Here is a 20,060-nt window from a genome sequence, read left to right on the forward strand (position 1 = left end):
CAGCACACCAGGGAAGGCCACGGAGTGTGTGCCTGTCCACAAGGAACTCAGGCTTCCCCGTGGGGTTCGGGGAGCTGCGGCCTGGCCATGGAGGACAAGCAGGCCCTCTCCAGGGAGCCCCCAGTGCTGGCCAAGATCCCTGCCCGAGCCTGGGGCCACTTACTCGCAGGTGTTCCACATGGCCTGCACAGGCCTGCACATGGCCAGCAGCGCGAGGAAGCACAGCAGCAGCATGGCTATGGCTGCCCGAGGCTCGTGCCAGCTACGGGAGCAAGGCTCCGTGTGCCAGCACAGCCGCAGTGCCCGCAGCACCTGTAGCGCCCTCAGCCCTGGGCTGATGTCACAGAGCAGCCATTCCATGTTCCGGGCACGGCAGCCTCTGACAGGGGCCCCAGCAGCAACATGGAGCCATAGAATGGTTTGGGTTGGAATGGACCTCAGTGATCATCCAGTTCCAATCCAGGGCAGGGACACCTCACACCAGCTGCTGCTCAAAGCCCCATCCAACTGGGCCTTGAGCTTTTCCAGGGATGGGGCAGCAACATCTTCTCTGGGCACCCTGTGCCCGTGCCTCACCACCCTCACAGTCGAGAATTTCTTCCTAATACCTTTTCTAAACCTGCTCTGTTTCAGCTTGAAATCGTTCCCTCTTGTTCTATCACTATTTGTCCTTATAGAAAATCACTCTCCAGCTTTCTTGTAGGCACCTCTGCTTGCAGGATGAGGGTGTGCAGGCCCTGAGGCACAGGAAAGCACAGATCCATTTGTCAGCAAGATGGACAATTTTGCTTTCATTCTTTAAAATATGACAATTTGACTGACTTTTCCTATCATGTAGTACCTAAGTAAAAGTCAGTTTGGTCATGTATATGTGGTATTTTGGCCTGTGTATCTAAAATGGAAAATACCTGTGTCCCTGCTTTCCAGGATGACTTCTCAGCCACAGTCAGCACTCTCTCTGAAGGACTAAGTGCTGCCTACAATGAACAAGGCATAGAGAAAAAACTGATGAAAGCACATGGTATTAAGAGGCATTGAAATATATCTGATAGAATCTAGCTTTGCTTTTCATGCCAGCCCGTATATTCTGAAAACCTCCTGAAGGTCCTTAACCAAATAAACAAAAAATAAAATATGTAATCAAAATGGTATCTAAATATTAACCTGCTGACTGGTACAGATGTATGCAATTAATAAGTGTGTATATACATATTAATCTAGTTACACAGTAATTTCTACCCATTTTTCTGTTTTCAGACAGAGCAAGGAAAAGATACACACAAAGAAGAAAAAATGAGAATCTTGAAAAAGAGTCAAAATCTGTATTTGCAAACCAAATTAAATTTTTGGACACCTCAGTGTTTAAGCACTTTCTTTTCAATCTTATTAAAAGTGCCCAGTTTTCAGAGAGTACCTGTCCTCCCAGAGTGATGGTTACCTGATGTGTCAGTGCCAGCTGAGCATCTGCCACCATTTCTTATTTCCAGAAATATAGGCCCCATGTGTTTACACTTCTGCAGATTGTCAATCTCTCTTAAGGAGTTGGTGAAAGGTTTGCATTTGCATTGGTTTTACTTATCTGAGTTGTTTTCCCATTCTTATGATTACCCTTTTTCTCAGTGAGAGGTTGAATTTCTGTTGTAGTAATATCCATCCTCATAAAAATGAGGGCTCAATACATTTTAAAGGGGAGAGTCATTTAATCATTGATGAAGGTACAATATTCTGAGTAAGTCTTAAAACCACCAGAGGTCACATATAGGTTTCTTCCTTCCCCTTTTCCTCTTCCAGCTTTTTTTAAAAATTTCTTTGTTTGTTTGCAAGTACAGCTGGATTTTTGATACAACAAGGTAGTTAAATTTCATGTACGGAAAATACTGAAAAATAACTGCATTCAATGTTTGAGCAGATCTAGTAATTCTAAACACATATTTTCCAGTGAAAATTAATGTTGTGCCCAGAATATGAAATTGTGCTGGTTTGCAAGACTTGGCAAATTTATAATGCATTATTTTAGTGACAAACAGGAGAAATTTAAAGGATGTGGGTGTTTTTTTGTTGTTGTTGTTTTGGGGAATTTTTTTGTTAGGTTGGTTTTGGGTTGTGGGGTGTTTTTTGGGGTGTTTGGTGGTGGTTTGGGGTTTTTTGGGTGTTTTTTGGTTGTTTTTCCCTTTAAGTCGGATAGGGCAGTCAACACATTTGGAGAAATTTCATACAATGTTAATTGAGTAATATCAGCAAGAACCACAACTTCTGCTGGCCACAAGGGTCATCTAGAAAGTTCTCTTTTTGGTGAAGATGCTGAACAGATAAATATTTGAATAGGATAGAGTCTCATGCTGATTTGAAACTTGCTAGAGGAATACAGACTTTGGATAATCTACATTGTTCCTGTCTTCTAATTTCAGCCAGTAGCAGCATCCTCTGTGTGTGGGTAGAAACACTGGTATCTAGGACAGATGTTAAATACATATTAGTATTTGTTAATTCATACAGTTTTGTGGTGTTATGTCATGCAATTAGCTGAGACATGTTTCAACTCTAAATCAATTCCCATACAACAACAACAACAAAAAAAAAAAAAACCAACAATGAAGGGTACTTAAAAACTAGATTAGACTCCTCCATTAATTAGGAAACAATCAGATGATGGAATATGTGCTGCAGAAGCACCAGTGATTGCACCACATAAGCTCAAATCAACAAAAAGCTAATTGAGTAAATATAATAATTACCTACAATGTTTTCTTGAAAGATAGGAGGGGCACAAAGTATCTACAACTTCCAGAACACAGGGAACTGAAACAGGGGAAGATGCTGGAATATTTCAGGACCTGGTTAGGGCCCTGGGCCATGACTGACACACAGACAGATGCACAGACACAAAAGGTGTCCAAGTTGAAGGTGATCAACTCCACTGTCAGCTCTGGCTTCTCAGGAGCCTTGGGGTGCTCCATAATACTGGGGAGGGATAAATAACTGAGCCACTCATTAACACAAACCAGTCACCTCCAGTCTCCAGGTGTCCTTGAGTTCCCTGGAAACTAAGAATCCACACTTACCAAGAATCCATGCCTGCCAGCCCTCTCATTTTCCAAACTGCAAAAAACCAAACAATAATAAGGCCCAGGATGACCATCAGTCCAAATTTTTCACTTCAAGTCAAAGCACTGATTTGACTTTTGATTTTTAAAGGACAACTATCATGGCTTTTAAGCAATAATCTGCAGAAGAGATGAATAGCACACTTAGGATCTGCATGATATATTTGGCAAAGCCTATTAGTTCCTTCTGGAGAAAATCAATAATAATTCTCATCTGTTTGTCAGTGGGAATTTAATGTAGGCTAAAAAGTCACTGAGAGTTTTATTCAGATGGAAGTCTGCTCAAAACAGAACAAAAAAGATGTGTTTGAGAAAAATTCTTAATAAAGTCTTCTTTAAATGAAAACTACTCAAGACTTGACTGTTCATCAGAAGAACTTAACTTACTCAGCATCGCTGTACCAGAATCTGGCAGCAAGTTTTAAAAAGGAACCTTTTTCTCTTTCTTTACAGTCATAATTTATAACAGCTGAATTACTGGCTATAAATACTCTTTTCTTTCTACTAATGTATTATGCTTCTGGGATTATTCAGAGCAATATTTTGTTACTAAGAAAATAAGCTCCTAAACTGAGGCTTCTGGGAAAAGAAATTAAAACACATTCAAAGCAGCATCTATTCAAAGACTATCACTGTGCCATCTTAACAGACTAAATTTTATTTTCACTAGTATTAAAAAAAATTGAAATTTCTCACTAAATTTCTTTTTTAAACATAGGAAGCTGCTTCTTGCCATAAACTGGAGCATAGTTAAGCATATACCAAAATTCAAGGTTCTCATGCAATTGAAATATAAAAATTCAAATGGGATGAGTTAGCAGAAGGAGTTTCCTGTTGAAAGCAGACAGTTAGATAAGAAAAATACATTCCTAAAAATATGTGATCAAATTATGGAACAGAGAGGATAATGATTTAATATACACAATTATACACATGGAGGAGTTTTTACTCACATACTATGCACCTCACTTTAAAACAGAACAAAAAAACCCTACCAAAAAATCATCTGAAAAACTGATACCAGCAAGATTTGAATTTTGTTGGGTTTTTTGATACTGCCCTGATAGATAACTACCATGAGATTATTTGGGACACTGATGTGTGATAGTGCAGGTACGTACAGCTCTTTGTGCCTTTTCTGATCAGAGAGGTTACACGTTTTGTGGCACAAACAGGCGCTACCTGATCGCAAACACAAGTCAGGCTCCGCTGACTGCGGTGCTTCTGTTCTGCTCCCTGACTCACACAAAATTTCACATATCACAATTCCCCTAGGTTTTTACACCTGCAGAGGCCAGAGGGAGGAAGTTTGTGAGCACAGGACGGCACAGTACTGTGGGATTTGGCTCTGGATCCAGGAGAGATCCACATGCAATGCTCACAGCCAGCCAGGCTGCAAAGATACAGGCTTCTCACATTAACACTCCGAGAGCTGCAGCAAACAGACTTACCAGATTAACTGGCTCCAATTGTGTCATACTCTTATTTTTAGCACCCTATTATGCCTCTGGGATATATTTTATTTATCAGGGAATTGGACCAGATAAACAGATGTTGCAGCTGTTTTCTAAAAGAGGGCTTTATGCAACTCGCTGTGAGGTACCTGAAAGACTGTATGTTTTGGGGAAGGGGCAGAGTGAATGTGTGAGGCAAATATAGCAGTCCTGAGCCACTTCTGGGAAATTACAGCTAATTTTTCAGGCAAACAGAGACCTAAAATAGATCAAAAAGGGATTTTTGTAATTTTTAGAAAGAAAAATAGAGGTCCTCCCAACATTTCTCTAATTTGAAGCAATATTTTAAGTATTATTGCTTCTCTAATTTGAAGCAATAAACAGAACAAGCAAGAATTTGCTGGAGAACTTGGCAAAATTTGTCAAATGCAGTTTGGGCTTGCCCAAAGGACTGACAGTGACTCTAATGGATGCAGCAGTGAGCTTCATGTGGGTGTTCCCTTCCAGGGGAGCTGCGAGTCCCAACAAAGAACACAAGAACTGTAATTTGCATGGGTTAAGTTGTTCAGTGTCAGCACAAAAAGCTGAGTTCTGCTTCCCCAAGCATCATCTTGGAAAGCTGCCCTGGTTTCTTGGCTACAGGACAGGGTCTCTAAGAGAGTTTGGAGAACAGATGAGAGCATCATCTTGATGATGACACCAGGTTCAGATAGGGACAGCTAACTGGGAGAAGCTAAACTTAAAAAAAAAAAGGGAAAAAGACATTTTATCACTTACTTCATCAAGCACTGTTGACAAGAAGTGGCAAAACTACACAGGGAAGGCAGTGGGAAATAAAACAATTTTGTGACATCTTGGGTATGGGCTGTGCAGCAGAGAAAGGATAGAAACAGGGAAAGACTGCAGTCACAATGCTAAAGAACAGAGGGAGCACAGAACTGCAAAAGCTTTTGTCAATAGAATTTCATATCCAATTATTGTCACAGGAGTCTCAAATTTTATTTCCTGCATTTCTCCTGGCAGAATGCCAGTTCTCACATGACCTCCATATATTTTTTTAATCCTATCAATGAAATTGTCTTTCCTTCAATTTCCTTTCAGTTTTATTCTTTCCTTCAATTGTCTTTCCTTTCCATTTTCTTCCCTTTCCAGACAGCTGATTTCCCTTAGAAGTTGGAATTGTTTAATAAGAAGACTGACCATGAATAGTAAGAGATGAACCAGCACCAGCATGCCAACATCTGCAAGTCTTTGATTTTGTGGCTATTATACTAGATGTAGCCCTCCCACACAAGATGCCACCCAGAGGCTTTTTTCCTTTTGCTTACCTGGGTGACAAGTGGTTGTGCCAGATGGCAGTTTTGAACCCAGACAAAGCGCAGATGAGATGTTCAAGTATGAGATCCTTAGGAGGTGCACAGCCTCTTCCATGGGCTGCAGCTGCTGGCTGTGGGCTGTTCCTTGGAGCATGGATCCCAATCTGTTCCTAATCTGACACCTCTTCTGGCTGGGGCTAGCAACACTGTCAAAGTTCATCTGAACCTACCAGGCGGCCCAGGAATTCACAGGTTATTTTGTTACTTAACAAATCCAGGTGCTCCTACCAGATCAGCAGGGCTCTTTTCTGCGTGATAATTCCAAAAGCCTTTGATTTACCTGCCCTCCCTGCCCCTGACTATGATCAGAAGGGTAGGTGGCAGGGAGCAAAGCCTGATTCAGCAGCAGCTATTGCTCATTTTCTTGTCACTCTATAGGTCACTGGCTGGCAGAAATCTCTGTGGAAATGCATCTAAAAATATTTTGAAAACTTGGCCTGCACTGATGGGCAAATTAATGGTGACTCATGCTCCCCTCAGCTCCAGACTCGATTACTGCAATTTGGGGGACTGAGAAGCCGATGCTCCACCGAGACTGCAACTTGCTTAGGGGAGCAGCCGAGAGGCCTCATTGGCATTCATTGTTTCCAACACATCTCTCTTGTCCTTTTAATCACTAATAAATTTAATTTCACTTCTCACTGAAGATCTCACTCTCCACCTTTCTGGCAAGAGGAACAATCCAGAGGCTGCTTTCATGACCTTTGCTGCAGCTTTAGATGCTGGCACAAAACAGACTTGCCTGGAGCAACGTCTCCAACCTGCATTTCCCAGCATTGCTTTCTCTAGTCCTTCACAGCTTGTCCATGCAACTCCAGAAGATTCCTTGCCGTCCTGCAGGGTGCCCTCTGTTGAATGAGGATTTTACAGGAACAGGACACATCAGCTTGGAGGAATTTAAGTCAAAATGCCTCCTCGTAGAAGCTGCAGTCTAATGATCACGAGCAATAGTGTGTTTGAAGCAGGAAAATGGCAGAGAGGAGACCACATCCCTCATCCCTCTCCTGACATTGTTCTGACAGGATGCCTTAACTTTTAGTCTGGGAGACTGGGGCTACCCCATGGAAATAGGAACAAAAGATATTTGGTTTGTAAGATGCTGGAAAGGGCAGGCCATCAAATCTAAAGTAAAATACTCTTCATTTAGTCTCATCATGTGCTATATTATCCCCGAGCTTTGTTAGAACGATGGCAGGGCTCTTCAAACAGCTTCCCTGGGGAGACTGCTCTGCAGCTTAACAACCTTGCACTGGAGATGTGCAAGTGTAACCAAGGGCAGAATTTAGTCTCTTGTCTATTTAACATGTTTGCTAGGGACTGCCTGTGTTCCTGGCACTTTATAATAGTAGTAATATAAATGCATTTGGATAATAACCAAATGGAGAAACTATGATTTAGCCCTTTACTGTGTTGTAATTCCCAAATGCATCAACATCTATTTAAGTGCAAAACAGTCTACAGTTTACAAATACAAAGCTGCAATTGTCTGCTTTAAGGGTTCTGTATGAGATTATGATTCAATACAAAACACAATTCAGTGTCTGAAATTTCATTTTTAATGGCAGAATAACATCAAAAAAAGTAGCTCTTTCTCCATATGCAGTCTTGCAAAAAAAATGTATCCCAGGGACTTAGCCCTTTCTAGTCATTTCTACATATATAACTGCTCATCTCTTATGCACGTATGCACTTGCACATAAATCAATGTGCTTGCAGACAGACCATATTTCATCTTGCCTTCTAACCTCCCGCTGTCAAGATATTTCCACAAAAATGTAACAAATAAAACTAACAGCTCCTTTTTCCCTGACTGCCGGAGCAATGTAGGGGACTACTTCTGTACAACCAAGCGCCTTCTGCTCTGTGAACAAGCACAACTGCGCAGCTTCGGCTGAGACTGCCTTTCTACCACATAACCTGCTCACACCAACTATAGGATCAATGAGAAAAAACACAACCACACCTTTGATTTTAACTACAGGAAAAATTGTTTATCTTGATAAGTTACTGGAGTTATCAAAAGCTGTTCAATTTAATGCACAAAAAGGGAAATAAAATGTTTCAGTAATTCAACACAAAGTGCTAACATTGCCCATGACCTCTGAAGTGCTGTTTTATTGTTTGGGTGGGTTTTTTTCCACTGCTATCACTGGATGGGATTATAGAGAAGCAGAAATACAAAGTGTTGATGATCAAGAGAATCTTCATGTTGTAACATGGGCAAAGTTCTCATTTGCCATCAGTTTTGCCTGATTATGTTTAATATCAGTTATATTCAAAGTTATATTTAAAAGAGTTGTTCTAACCCTTTACTGAAAAACTGTTTAAGTTCAATGAATTAATTTTCAATTGATGACAGTTAGCAGCATTCTGAGGACTTTCTTTCCCAGAGTTCATAAAGTATTTCCAGACAGTTAATGGGCTTTTGTTTTAAAAAACAATCAAAAAGTTTAAAAGCTCACCCACAAAAGAATAAAACAGACAACAGAGGAAAAAATGTGACCTAAAGGATAAATAATTTTATCTTGTTTTCCTTTTAACAAAATTGAATTCAAAACCATTCTGTTTATTAAAGACATATAGCAATTCATAAAACAAACATCTTAACAGTCTTAACAGAATTGATGTGCACAATTCAGTTTCATTAAGTATGAATTTAAAATATATATTTCAGTTTAGCTTGATATTCCCTTTAGACCAACATCTCCAACACTCATACACAATATTTAAGCTGCCCCAAAGCAATCAATAAGGACTTTGTAAAGAGACTAACAAAACTACATTGTAAAACAATTTGAAATAGTCTTAAATGTTGAAAAAAACCCCCACCAAACCAAAAAACAAAGGATGTGTTCAATGAAATCTAAGCAAGTTGTTGGAAGTACTGAAAGGCAGAGATTCAGTACATGGAGGTAGCTCAGTAAGGATACTTGCAGTGTTCTGATTATTTAGCTTTGACACAACCGCAGTCAGCTACTGTCTGCTTGAACTCTTGCTATGTATTTTGAAAAGGGAACACTGCCTCTGGGCTGTTGTCTCATCATTCAAAACCAACAGAAAGAGTCATTGATTTCAGTGGGATTGGGATTAAGTCTTTATATTCTCTGGAAATTCAGGTTTATGGAAGTAGAACATAAAGAAACCATCCTGAGTCTGGATCTGTCCCCGGCTACAAGCGAGGTTTTTAAACCCAGAGGAATTTTTTCCCATATGGAACCAGTTGCCACTTAGAATACTTAAGGAAGTGGAACCTTGAATTTGGCCCAGGAACTCTCCATTTCCTAGCAGGCCTGTTGGTGGATCTGCCTGTGCTGCCTGGGGATGCACTGATCAAACTGTGAGCTCACTGCCCACTGCCCAGTGGGAAGAGAGCAGAGCCCTGGGGACATGGGCAGTGGACAGTGTCCTTCAGCCCTCTTGCCTACTCAGCAGGGAGAGCTTGATCCCCCCTCCAGGGAAGGAAAGGAGGTGGCACATGCCACCATAACTTTGTCACATGGTCCTTTTATTGGTGTGCCAGTTCTGAGCAGGGTGATGCTGTCAGCTCCCTGCAGTTTCTCACACAGATGGCAACAGGGAGCGGCCATCACATAAAGCACCGAGGATTGGTACCAGATTACTTTTCTCCTGCTGTTCACAGGACTGGAAGTAACAGACTAGGTAAACCAAGCACATTTTTTTTTTCAGTAAGGCAAAAGGATATGAATTTCACATGCCTATTGTCACATAGAAGATCTTCAGCTTGTGTAAAGGCTTACAACCTTATCAGAGCTCTTATCATCTACGTTTGCTACAGACTTGCTGCAAGGTGTTTGCACTGAGCCACACCTTTAGCTGCAATGTTAACCATGACATACATGGAAGCTCTGCATTTATATTGATCCCACGTTGACCTATTCCTTTCCTTACTTAATATTTTAATGCACAATTGCCAGCACAGTTTTTGCCGAGGGGCACACCCCCCAGTCTGGACTAGAGCACGTTTCTGAAATCTTCATCTCCCAGACAAGATGTAGTGCTGGCTGCATGTTTAAATATATGCCTGCATTCCTTTCTCTTCAATGCCTAGAAATAGTATTTTGTATTCTTTTTTCACCTAAGTTTATTAGAAAGAGTAATATTATTTTTAAAAGTTGTGATTGATTGTCAAATGAGCTAAGATAGCGTTTCTGTTACTATAAGGATCCTTTTAATTAGCAAAAAAAATAATAAATTGTCAACTTTCTTGTCCTCATAAGCTACTATTCATTACCAATGCAGTAATAGAGAAAACATAGCTTGGCTTATTACAATAAAGGCTCTGTTTCAGCATCCTAAATTCTCTGTGCAGGTCTCTCTGCATTGCACAGGGGGAAGGCGAAGAAAAAAAGAAAACCAAAAATTCATGTTTTTCAGGGGTAAATGATAAAAAGATCTCCTAGGTGCAAACACAAATACTTCACTCATAACCCAAGCACCAGACCATTTCTTTGAAGAAGCTTATGAGGCATTTAAGATATACAATGGCACAATATCATACAATGGAATTGAAAGAATTTTCTTGAGATACCATTAACTTTGAAGGAATGTCTAGACAACTGTGTCAACAAATGCAAATAATTCATGCTTTTCAGCTTCTATCCATTGGATGGCCCCATGCTGAGTATACACAAACTCAGAAGAAAAAGGCATGTCACAGTCATATGACTAGGGAGTGTAACAGAGTCACACAGAAATTCAAGTCAATCTCAGAAAAAAACCTCCAGAAAGCTCTTCCCCAAGAGAAGAGCTGGTAAGCCAGCAGTGGGATAGGCTCCTGGTCATTTTGGCTAGTTTAAAACAGAGACTTGCTGCTGGTGCACCCTGGCTTCACAGCAGGGGCAATGGAAGAACCAGCTGTCAGTCATGACCATTCACTCAGTTAGAAAAATAAACTAATGGACTCCAAAATACTGTACAACCTCTTGCAGCAACCAACAAAGTGGCTTCTGAAAACAATGCTTTTGCCAAAAATGCATCTGTAAGGCACTTAACAGGTATCTTTTAATATATATATATATAGATAGATAGATAGATAGATATAAAAAAATAAAATATGCACTAAAGCAACATTCACAAAACCCAGCTGTGTCAATTGTCCGTGTGTACAGTATAGTACATATATACATTCACTGTGACACAGGCCATCTCCACAATTATACCTTCACGGGTGCTTTGGGCTGCCTGGTTAATTTCAGTGCCTGTGAACAGGAAACAAAACAGTCACTTTTTTATACCCTTCAAAGACAAGCAACAGCACAAGGTAAGAGTCTCATTTATAAAGGGCAACAAAACACTGTGTGAATTTCTGAGTGGCTGAGAGAGGAGCCAGCGTGCAGCTGACAGGCTCTGGGCTCTGAGATGATGTTTGTGTCTCTTACAGCCCATCATAACCTCCCCTTACAGAGGAACCACAAGGACTATGGCTACAGTGCCAGTGAAGGAAGCAGAGATGGGTCTCAGGTGCCTTTTACAAAGTGACCATTTGAACCCCACTCAAACCACTCGTGGCACAGATAGAAGAGCTTCAGACCCACTTAAGGAAAGACAGTGAAGAAAATGTGTGCCAACACCTTTGTGTGCCTGGCTTCCTTCCACATGGCTCAAAGCCTGCTCGGAGGATAATCACTGCTGCAGTGGTGGATGTCATGCATCTTTGATGTTTAGACCCTCCTTTCTGAGAACAGGTAAGAAATAGCCAAAGTCCATCAGTCCAGAGGTGATCTTATGCCAGGGGACACCTGACATCTTTGTAGCTCGATTGTTGCTGAGGAAGAAAGAAACCTCTTTCTTTTTTGATGGCAGGGTCCAGCTCTGTGTTCCTCACAGGGCTGGCCAATTATGGTGGCTGAGCTAGGTATTCAGTGTGTGGCAAAAGTTCAGCTCAGTGCTCATGCTTCCAGTTTGGCAGGAAGCAGCCTCTCTAAGTAAGGAGAGAAATGTGATAGGCTCAAAAAGCATTGGGTTTTCAGCTGCTCCTGTGCAGCAGTGTGGGCACTGGGAAGGATGCTGGCTCTTGGTGTGCTCAGCAGCAAAAAAAGCTCCATGCCCTCTTAGGTGGGACAAACTGGCTCAGATGAGAGGAATTTAGACAAATTAGCAAATTCCTGAAATTTGGAACCTCTGTTTTTCTGAAGGAAGTCTTTTGGGTGAAGAGCCCTGACAGACTGGCATTTGTCTGACTTCTTGTTTCCAGCAGGTTGGCAAAACAAGCAATTTTCAGTCTGAGAGATGCCTGATGGGGCTTCTTATTGTAGATATTAACCTTTAATATTGTACACTTAAAGCTTGTAAGCACTGCTTGAAAATCACTCCAGCACAAATGTAAACCCTTAAAAAAACCCCAAACCTTTAAAAATAAATGGGATATATTCCCCTCAGAAACACCAGCATTTAACTATTGTTAAATCCAGCCCTTTGAGATTAGTCTTTTCAATATTATTCAGCAAGAGACTTTGGAGAGAGAGACATCATCCCACACTTTGTTTGGGGAAACAATTTTTTAACTTTGTAGTTTGGCAGATTCTGCTGCCATATTTACAAAGTAGAAATACCTTAGTGTAGATGAACCTCTAAATATTTAAATTCAATTTCATACAACCCGATCACATGTACTATCATAATTAAGTAAGAATGTCACTGCAGTTGAGTACTGTGACTGGATAACTGCCTCCCCCTGCAAGAGAGATGCCAAAATGAAGCCAAGGTGTTTGTAGAAAATAAACATCAAGGGTGATGATGACATGTTTATTTTCAAAGCAGGAGACCATTATCCAGTCACAACATTCACTTCTATTATGCTTATTGCAACTGTACCAGAGCCAACCTCATTGATTTTTTCAAAGAGTAATTAAAATAACATTTGTGAATAATACAGAAGACCAACTGAAGAAACTGCAGCAACAGAACAACAATCCCCCAAAGTGGTTCTACAGTGGCATTACAGTCTGCTTAGCACAGGAGGTTTATTTGATGCTTAATGAATAAGAAACTAGTGCTGGTGAACTGTAAATCTCTCCAGTACTGCTTGACTGTTCTGATGCTCTGTTTAAAGGCTGTTTTAATTTGCAGCAGCTGACAGCAGCCCCTAAAGGCCATTACTGCCCTGAGAATCAGGGAGGTCTGGATGAGCTCCAGCCTCACTCCTGAGATGCTGAAGAGAAGTCAGCATTGCAGGGATTATTCTGTAACCAGCAGCATAAACTTTAGGCTGTCTTTCTACAGGAATAGCATGGAATTTTCTTTATACCACCAGTAAAGTCTCCTGATAATTTCTGATTAAAAGAAAAACCATAATTTTCAGACTGATGGATAATTGCCACTGGATTCTCAGATTTTCATTTTCAGATACTCGGACCAGTATATATTAACCAGATCTGATTTCTGAACACAATTTCTCAAAACTGAGCGTTTTCCTGCTTTTTACAAGTCAGATAACACATGAAAATAGCTGATTTGGGATTTTAGCATTCAAGATAGCAAGGTTACTTTAGTGGTGTGAAGCTGTAAAATGACAGCCACTGGGTTTTGCTGAAAATTGGAAATATGAGTGTTAGCAATAAAATTTCTCCAGTGCTAAGTGGAGAATGCAGGGTGCTGATGGAGCTGGGCTTCCCACAGTAGCTCTCAACCATCACTGAAATGGCTGCCAAAGGTTGCTTCAGTTGCTGCAGCTTCTTGATCTTTATTATCTCAGAACATTAGAAGACAGCATTAAATTCGATTTAATGGACTAGCTTTTTGCAGGGTGGTTATTCTGAGAACCTGACTAAAACCAGTGCTATCATTTCACATAGAATGGCTGTCACATGTCAATACCTTCAATTTGTACTGAAATAAGCACGATTTGAATCAGCGATGTTGATTCCAAGCCCTCTAGGTTATAGTGTATAATCCTACAAGTTATTCCATGTCTTAATTTTGGCATGAAATAGGATGACCCAGACTGCTGTAGACTTCTTGCTATTGTAAGGAGTGACACAAATGGTGGGGGGGAAGAGGAAAAAAGTTTTCATCCTGCTTCAATCCAGTTCAGAAAGTGTCCTTATTTTACCTCATTTCCCCAGCTCACATGCCAGCCAACATATCTTTGTAACTTCTCCATAAAGGAGATCCAAAGCTCTGATTATTAGTCAGCTAATGGATGGAGACATTCTTATGGGGCATATTCTGAATTCATAATTTGAATGAATTTGTAACTTGAATTAACTGTAGAGGTCTAACTTCATGCTTTGAACTTTTTCAGAGTTTCTTCAATCCCCTTTTCAAGCAGGATAAAGTTCTGCACTTTTATTTTGATACTGCTGTGATTATCACTGTTGTAGAGGAAACAAGGAAATAGAAAAATCCCAGCCATAGAAGAAACCTCAGGAGTTTAGGACGTGTGTTTTGGTATTTTTCCCCTCACAGTACACTTGCCATTATAAATCAAATTCAGCAATCCTTACCTTTTGCCTAGAAACCATCCAGGATTTTATTGTTGGTACCAACAGACTGCCAAGAAGGATCTGAGCAGGATGATAGATGAGCAAAGGGACGGAAATTAAGGACAGGTATTCATAACCTGCAAATACTATCTTCAGCATGGGAATCCCTGCAGGCAGAAAAACAGGAGACAGACTCTCACCTCAGACTTTGAGCTCCAGATAAAAGCAAAGCATTTTATGTTGCACTGACATTTCACAATAATAAAAGAAAAAAATCCCAAAATGAGCTGAAATGTTTTATATATTAAAAATCCAACCCAAATGAGCAAGAGCATGAATACAAAAAATACATGGCAGAGAAAGTTCTGTGGCAGAAAGGGTGGAGTAGGGAATGCCATAAAAGATCTTTTCTAATGATGCTAATATTGCAGTAAATAAAAACTGCTGCTGAAGACTTGATATACAGAACATTCTGCTACAGCATGACTGTTCAGTTGCTGACCACAGTTCTGTACTGCTTCTTTACTATCTCCTCTCACTGGGCTGTTCTGTGTTCACATGATTGTCCTCCATCCAACCTGCCCAACTCCTGCTTGTAACCTTTGCAACCTTTCTTTGGTCTGTTCTCCACTGGAGGAGGGTCATGTTTTGCTTGTACATTCCCTCCAGTTGGTGAGTATCTAAATGAGAGCCTCCCCTGCTTTTACTGATCCATGAGACACAAAAGATTCAATCAGCTGGGTGAGCAATAGGAAGTGATCCTGCCCACAGTTAGGCAGCAGCTGGAGTACAGAAGTTGCTAGATGCTGGAAGAAGTGAGTGCTAAGACCTAGAGATGGGCCATTTTTTCCAAGAGCTGGAATTTGCACTCAACAGTGCTAATTCTATCAGATATCTCCATGCACAATCTTCCTGCTTGATGATGTGATATGTAAAAATAAGTTTTATTCACTTCTGCAGTAATGAAACCAATTATGCCTACTTTGAACATATTACTGTTCAAAATTATCTGTTCAAATCTTGGAACTTTGCTAGCATGCTCCACAAAGTGCAGGTGTGGACAAAACCTGCAATCAGCTCTGTCTTGCCTGACCAGATATTTGCACAGCTGCCAACAAGAGCAGCTGTGACTCAGGAGCCTCCTGAGAATGCACCTTATCCTCTCTCTCATCTTAAATGTCACTCTAGGAGTCCTCTGCCAGCACCAACCTTGACATGAAGCAGACTGCACACGCTTCTCACAGAGCTCATCTCAGTGTCTCACAGAATCACAGAGTGCTTTGGGTTGGAAGAGACCTCAAGGACCATCTTGTTCCAGCCCCCTGCCACAGGGACACCTTCCACCAGACCAGGTTGCTCCAATCCCCATCCAGCCTGGCTCTGCCTTGTCTCCTTTCTCAGCAATGACAAAACATTGAGCTTTGTGCCACATACCCTCCATTTCCCCACGAGGAGATGCCTCAGATCAGCCAAAGCCGTCAGATTTATGGAAACTTTTCTTTATATCTTGGATAAACTCCCATTCTCAACACCATTTCAGGCTTCCTTTAATAACCTTGATCCCCCCCACGTAAGCAAACAGCTTATTTGTTGAATATTACCACTTCACCAGTGCCCCACTATTGTTGACATGTGTCTGGGCTTGCTGAAATCTTCATGATGTTTCACACCACCATTTCTTGGAATTATTATTATTATTATTAGCTTCATCCCATCACACCACTAAAAATCTCATGCCTGTGCTAGTAGCCTTTACCTATGTGTATATTTGCAGGGATGGATTAAATCAAATAAATAAAGGCTTGCATGCTTTATTTCAGTATTATAATTGCCTTCAAAACAACATCATGGACCTATCACACAATTGCTTATTATTAACACTAATTTCTGGGGCTTGGGAATAAATAGTATTTAGATAGAAATTAAATGGGCATTTGCATTATATTAAGGCATGTAATTTACCTCAAATGCCCATCATACTGTTTTTGTAAACAGATAAAAGTTTTATTGCTTGTTTCCACATCTCAAATTGACACTTGTGGGTCCTTTTCTATTTTCTAATCACAGAAAAATACACTAGAGTCCCAAGCTATGAACATGCTGTATTTCTCTTTGTAAGACAGTACCTGGTGTTTTGGTAGTGCAATTTCATCCACAGATCCAAAAACATTTTGGAAAGCTGAAGAGGGCTCCTACAGAGAATCAGAAACACTACAATGACTAGCCTAAGATCACACAGAAACTAATGGCACAGATGTGAACAGAATGCATCCAAAGCAACTGAGACATGCTTTAGATAACTGTACATTTTCTGAAAGAAAAGAAATTCCAGCTTAAAAGGTAAATTCTCTAGAAGAAAACTATTTTTGTCAACTAGGAAAAGAAAATTAAAGTTGTCATATATAAATACAAAATACTATAATTAGCGTGACAATATAATTACATCACTGGGTAGAAAGAGGTTCTTAATTCACAGCTTGTTTAAATACATGTCACAACAACAGGTTCCTGGAAGCTACTAATGTGCAATTAAAGTTCCTATTATTTACCAGGAAATGCTAACTGATGAAAAGAAGAAATAATCATTTTTGCAGGTAAGGACTAGTCTAATGGAAAGAAAAGAAACCCAACCTTGTTGCCTTTTCATGCACTTTCTGATCTTTATAATTCTAACTTTGCCAGTATACAACTCTCTCAGAAAATATTTCGTGACAGAGATCCCCATAGCGTAGTCCCAAACGCTTGTGTCAGTAACATTACCACAAAGCTAAACTAAACAGCATGAGTGTTATTTATTTTTAAAAATGCCATCTAAACTTTTTAGTAGCAATATGTAGCAGCTGCAAGCATCAGTTTAGCAGTGACTGCTAATGTTTTCCAAACATATAAAACCCATGCAAATATCTAATTAGGGAAAACATACTCTAGTAGTTACTTCTACCTCTTTTAAAATGAAACACAAAAACAATTACATTTTTCTCATATATATATGTGTATATAAATATACATATATAAACACTTGGGAGAAAAACAAACACTGAAGGCTCATGCCAAAAACACCCATTCATGCTGCTGTGGTTTATGGAGTTAGAAGCTTCCAGGAATCTGGTTCAACTCTCTGCCAAAGAGCCTCACTCACTAAATATCATGAGACCTGAATAACAAAGTTGCCTTCTGTGCTTTGGTGCTAAGCTGGTCAGCTTTGCTCAAAGTGGGGCTTTAACAAGCTTCCCATCTTCCTCCAAAGACAGGCGTGGGATGAGACAGCAGCACCCCACCTGACTAGAACTACAGAGAGCTGCAGCAGAAAGGAGAAAAACCAAAGACTGTTCTATAGGTATCCCTTTCAAACAAAATCATTGGTATTCCCAGTTATTTACCCCAAATTTCCCTCTTCCCCTTTGTTTGGGTATGTTTCTCCTACCAGTGCTCCCCCACATTCCCATCTTCCTCCTTGCTCTTTGGCCCTGATGTTCAGAGGCTCTTTTTCTGTCTGTGTTTTCTCCCTTCCTCCTTTTCCCTCCTCCACTCCCAAGCTTTCAGCCTCCAAGGGTTTGCTTCCCAAGACCTTTGATTCTACTCATTGCAGCCATGTAAGTTTTGGCTACTTCCACTAAAATCACTCAGCTCCACTAAGGGCAGGGGCACCAACATCACAGTCCCACTGCAGCTGAGAGAAGAAGTCAGGTCTGTGACAGGGAGCACATTGCAGTTTTCTCCCTTTTTTGTGTCCTCACTCAGCTCTTCTTTTTCCATATTAAGCACTTTGCAAACCTGAGGAAAGCAAAGGAAACACTGTTTATCCTTGACCTTCAACAGCAGCGAGGAAGAGTGAGAGCACTGCTCTTGCAGCTCTCCATTGCTCCAGGGTGTTCCAGCTTGGCTCCAAGGCTGTAGACTATCAGCCCTGGCCAAAGGCCACTGCTTCTCTAATAACCTGCTCAACTGAAAGCTACTTAATCCTTCCCCCAGTCTGCAGCCAGTATAGCCTCCCACATCTTCCCCTTTCCCCTTTGCTATTTTCACATTTCCTAAAAGGCCCATGAAAATATTATGCTGCACTTCACTACATTTAGTTAACTGTAAAATAATAATAATAAAAAACCCTAAAAGATTTGAAGGTATTTTAAAGTTAATTTAAATATAGGACTCTTTTCATCTAGCTATCACTGCAGTAATATAAATGAAGCAAATTAATTTTAATGCTCCAAGGTTCTGATTCTGTGTCACTGTCACTGACAGGATCCAACTAGACTTTATGAGATGGCATTTGACTTTATGGAAGTGAGCACTATGCACGCATTTACAATTTTACAGGGACTTTAAGCTGTCATGCTGAAAAATGTTTATAAAACATTAATCAAAAAATGCCTCTTTAATACAATGCATTGTCTGAAAGATGTTAGAAGGCACATATTGTAAATGGATTCTTTTTCTGACTAAAGTAATTTCTACCAAAAGCCTTTCCCCACTGCTATACAAGTACACAGTGTGGAGAGATAAAGAGCACTTTCTCAGCACATTACTACCTGATCCAAACACTTGGGAAATCACTAATGTACAGCATGCCATATTTCCATGTCACACATGACACATTTGTCTAAAATTACCCAACAGAGTTTGACATTGCAGCATATTCCTTAGCAGAGCTTTCAACTGACATCTGCCAAGTAAGAACTTCAAGTAGGAGCTTTCTTCTTCTAACAAGCAAGTAAGAGTTTTCTTTCATCCTATACCCCTGATGGAAATGATAAAACAATAAGTACTGGAAATCAGGGGGTTTTTCTATTTTAGTATGTTTATTTTATGCTCGCTGGATGTGTAAGCTCCCCTTTAAGCACTGTTTCATCATTTGCTGTTTTCTATCACATTGCAATGGGTTCAGAGAACTTAATAGAACATTTTTATTACCACCAAAACACAGGCCATTATCCCTCACACCCAAAGCAGAATTATTGCTAGTGCCGTGCTTCCATACTTCACTGTATAGGTTTTTTTCCCTTCAACGTCTTCATAACAAACAATTTATCCTAAACCTTTATTGCCTACATTACTGAAGCACATTCCACATCACAAAACACTGCAGCACTTCTTCTCACAAATAGAGATTTGGGGCAAAACAGAGAGGTCATCCTAGGGCTATGGAACCATCAGGAATCAGAACGCCAAAGACCCCTCACAAAGAGGCAGTGGAAATACTTGGAAGAAAAGCTTTAGCTCTGAATTTTTACCTCTCCCTTTTACTTGTGAATGCATTTCAGAACTCTCAATTGCTACAGTCTTCAAGTGCAATACACAAAATGAATCAAGTGCATGATAGTAGCTTCTCTGATGCTCTCCACGCTATTCTCTTACTGAAGGATCCTCTCAGGGATTGATGTGAAAGGAACATTATTGGTCCAACAGCCATTTCTTCATCTGAGAAAAGGCCTGTAAAGAGGGGCTTATATTGTGCTGAACCTCTCCCAGGCTGCCAGAGCAGGGGGGGCTCTGAATTTATGCTGCAAAGACAGAGCCAAACGAGCACCTGAAATTTGACTGCCGAGTTTCAGAACAGTTCTGCTTGGAGCCCAGTGGCTGCATGGTGGGAAGGGCTGGTAAGATTCAGGCAGTGCCCAATTTAGAGGATTAGAAAAGAGTTGTTCATGCAGAGAGCTGCCAGAACAGCAAGATACTGCTCAT

General features: G+C 40.5%; 1 protein-coding gene across 2 annotated transcripts in view; it reads right to left on the reverse strand.

Moving 5' to 3' along the window:
* Window positions 1-7,408: 7,408 nt before the first annotated feature.
* Window positions 7,409-20,060, reverse strand: part of SLC10A7 (solute carrier family 10 member 7) — a 139,564-nt gene continuing 126,912 nt past the window's right edge. For both annotated transcript variants that reach the window (XM_030946911.1, XM_030946910.1), the window contains 2 exons: window positions 14,400-14,545; window positions 7,409-11,153 (listed from right to left, as the gene is read on the reverse strand). In XM_030946911.1, the coding sequence (XP_030802771.1) occupies window positions 11,109-11,153; window positions 14,400-14,545 (191 nt within the window). In that variant the 3' untranslated portion in view covers window positions 7,409-11,108. The remainder of the gene's footprint in view (window positions 11,154-14,399; window positions 14,546-20,060) is intronic.

This window comes from Camarhynchus parvulus, chromosome 4 (genome assembly GCF_901933205.1).
Source record: "Camarhynchus parvulus chromosome 4, STF_HiC, whole genome shotgun sequence".
NCBI classification, from domain to species: Eukaryota; Metazoa; Chordata; class Aves; order Passeriformes; family Thraupidae; genus Camarhynchus; species Camarhynchus parvulus.